General features: G+C 37.8%; 1 protein-coding gene across 3 annotated transcripts; it reads left to right on the top strand.

The window, feature by feature from the left end:
- The first annotated feature begins 272 nt into the window (after positions 1 to 272).
- LOC120686791 (putative receptor-like protein kinase At4g00960) lies at positions 273 to 2,986 on the top strand. 3 transcript variants are annotated; one of them, XM_039968996.1, is made up of 7 exons: positions 273 to 415; positions 638 to 837; positions 933 to 1,194; positions 1,368 to 1,599; positions 1,682 to 1,832; positions 1,945 to 2,141; positions 2,691 to 2,986. In XM_039968996.1, the coding sequence occupies exons 2-6, from the start codon at positions 700 to 702 to the stop codon at positions 2,122 to 2,124; spliced, it is 963 nt and encodes a 320-aa protein (XP_039824930.1). In that variant the 5' UTR covers positions 273 to 415; positions 638 to 699; the 3' UTR covers positions 2,125 to 2,141; positions 2,691 to 2,986. The 3 variants fall into 3 exon arrangements, with proteins under 3 accessions (XP_039824930.1, XP_039824928.1, XP_039824929.1); XM_039968994.1 differs by having other exon boundaries at positions 274 to 415; positions 2,710 to 2,986; XM_039968995.1 differs by having other exon boundaries at positions 282 to 415; positions 641 to 837; positions 2,710 to 2,986.
- The last annotated feature ends 240 nt before the right edge of the window (positions 2,987 to 3,226 follow it).

Here is a 3,226-nt window from a genome sequence, read left to right on the forward strand (position 1 = left end):
CTGAACTAAATTACAAGTTCAAATTCCTCAAATTTTGCGCTCGGAGGTTAGCTAATAGGAACACGTCGTTTAATTTGTAAATGCCCTTATTTGTGTAAATTAAATCCCCACCGTTCACACATCGGTCATGTCTAACATGGTATAAACTATAAAGCTGGCGTTGGGCTCAATATAAATGGGGCGTCCAGACAAGTACACATCGCAATTAAAGTTTGATTGTACTCATGCGCGTGACCACATGCATTCAGACTCTCATCGGGCGCCATCTTAGGCTTGAGTCAAGTCAACTTGTCTTTGTTCACGCGGTTGGTCCCTATCCTCTGCGTGCTTCTTTATATTTACTCCGTCAAGGGAGGCATCCATCTCAGAATCTCAAGCCCCCTGCAGGTTGGATCCTTCAAGTGTTCTTCTCCAGGTTAGTGCTTCTAAGAACCTGGTTACCTGGATATATTGAAATGGTTTCAATCACAGCAATTATGTTTGTGGGTATTCAGTCTTATGTGTATTCAGTCCCATTTGCTCCCTTATAATCTAGGAAATGAAGCATCGTTCCTTTTGAATGGGTTTAGAACAATCAGGTTCTTGCTATACGTAAGTTTAGTTGAGCAAACTTTCCTTCATGTTTAATTTGGTGCAGTAGAAGCCTGGAAAGTCTGAATTCGGAGGAACACAGATCTGTAACTATTTAAATCATCAGAAATGGCAAGCCTCAAGGCCCAGCAGAGTATCACAAATACGTTACCAAATAAACTACCAGCAAAGTTCCTGAAGCAAATTACGAATGATCTATCTCCAGATCGGAAACTTGGTCATTCTGTATTTGGAACAGTTTATATGGTATGACTAAGCACTAGCATTTGATCTAAGATTCCACTCGAAACCATTGCTATGCTACTAGAGATCCAAAATTTAACAAATGAGATGTTAAACAGGGAATTCTTCCCGAAGGGGAAATCATTGCTGTTAAGAAGCTCGCTGAAAACTCGCCGGTGGCACCAGGCAAATCATTTGACACTGAGGTTACAAATCTTATGGCACTTCAACATGAAAATATAGTGGAGTTGGTTGGCTACTGCCATGAAGCACAAAAGGATGTGGTGTATCACAATGGAAGATATGTCATTGTAGACATCATCGAAAGTTTTCTGTGGTATAAATATTTACCTAAAGGAACTCTTGACAAGTATATTTATGGTATGTAGTTCACTATCCAGCGCAAGTATTGTTTTCTCTGTTTCTTTTAGTGTTTATTATTCGGACGTAGAAAATATATACAGCTGTAGAAAAGTCATTTTCATTTTATATATATAGTTTTTGGAGACTATTATCCTAGACCACTTACATGATGCTGTGGTTTACTTTTTCAGCTGGTACTAGTATAAGTAACTGGGACACACGATTCAAAATAATTAAGGGGGTCTGCAAGGGCCTACAGTTCCTTCATAACAAACCGGATGGGGCTCTTATTCATATGAATATTCTGCCTACCTCTATATGGTTGGATGATAACTGGGTGCCGAAGATTGCAGATTTTGGTCTGGCGAGACTCTTTGGTCAAGAGCAGACACGAATGAATACAATAAATGTTATTGGACAATAGTAAGCTGAGTTTAAAAAATATACCTGTTCCTTTCATTTTTTGTTGAATAAATTGTACTTGACCCTCATAAAACTCGTGCAGTGGGTACATGGCTCCAGAGTATCTCTATAGAGGTGAAATCTCCACCATGTCAGATATATATAGTTTAGGCATGCTTATTATTGAGACCACGACTGGAGAGAAGAACTGTCCCAATTCTGAAGACAGATCTGCAAGGAAATTCGTTGAGCATGTAAGACATTACTTGATTACTTAAAGGCTGAAACATCCATCTTAGGATCATATATCATGCATTTCAGGTCATATATTATCTCCAAAGGATAATAATTCAATTTTGGACATAGGTACATCAAAATTGGAACACAGATGACCAAATAACAACCATGTACCCATCATTAGATGCAAATGGCCTCCAGCAGGTAAAACTATGCATTGACATTGGACTAAACTGCGTGGAGGTTGATCGGAACAAGAGGCTGTCCATAGTGGACATTGTAAAAAGGCTCAATGGGGAACGCGTGTAGTCTAAATTGCAAGCAAGGTATGAAGACTCAGGTCACTGATCCTCTCTGTTTAAGTGGAGCTTCTGTATTGTTTAAGTTAACCACACAGAACTGGTTTACCAGAGGACTCAAAAATGGATGAGTGCCATAGCATTAATTATGTACTCCGTATATACTTCCAGTTTTATGGATATAGACCTTATTATTTGAAGATATCTTTAACAAACAAGCACATACCAACATTCATACACTCAAAAAAAAAACTGCTGGGACTATACTTGGATGCACTCCAAAAGAGCTGAGCAAAATGCACTGGTTCATACAAAGAAAACACTTACTATATTTCAGATGCCACATTCAAACTCCCCCTTTTAGAATTATCAAAACTAAAGAGCCCTGTTGCTGATCTATCAGCACAATAATACTACCAATTTGTTTAGTATATATTGCATAGGGATCAATTTATAGATCGAACAATTATTCAAGTAATATATTCACAGCTTGCTCCCATCTGACTTTGTATTTTACTGTATCAGCCACCATCTGCAGAACAATTGAGTTTATGTTACTTCTCTGAGGTGCTTAAGATGCCCTCTTATGTTTCAGGTCTCCCATAGCTAGCATGCATGAAGCTTGATCATTTCAAGGAGAAAATTGGTGTCCAATATTAAATAAAGCAGACTCAAGTACCTTTAGGGTACCATACTTTCTTCAGAAACTATAATCCTTTCAATATAACAGCATTATTAAACTATTAAATTTCATTTTTCTGTGTGTCAACCATGTAAGTGCTGGTCCAAGGATCTTTTATTTACAATTGAGTACAATGCTATGTCAAGATGTTGTTCCTTGGTTGAATGATAAAACGGGTTTGTCAATCCAATTTAATTTTCAGGTCAGCTATGCTAGTAACTTTGAAATTATAAAGACAAAAACTGCAAACAAGGATTGGAGATATTTTACATGTAGTGAATTTGAATTATTCTTGATTGCATAACAAATTGGGTCGTTATGGCTGTAGTGGTCGGCACATGACAGAGCATTTCTCCTTTTGGATAGAACGGAACATACAAAGAGTTGGAGATGTCCTTAGGATAGAATGTTTTTGGTATTTGACTGTGGG

The sequence above is a fragment of the Panicum virgatum genome, chromosome 8N (genome assembly GCF_016808335.1).
Source record: "Panicum virgatum strain AP13 chromosome 8N, P.virgatum_v5, whole genome shotgun sequence".
Classification (NCBI taxonomy): Eukaryota; Viridiplantae; Streptophyta; class Magnoliopsida; order Poales; family Poaceae; genus Panicum; species Panicum virgatum.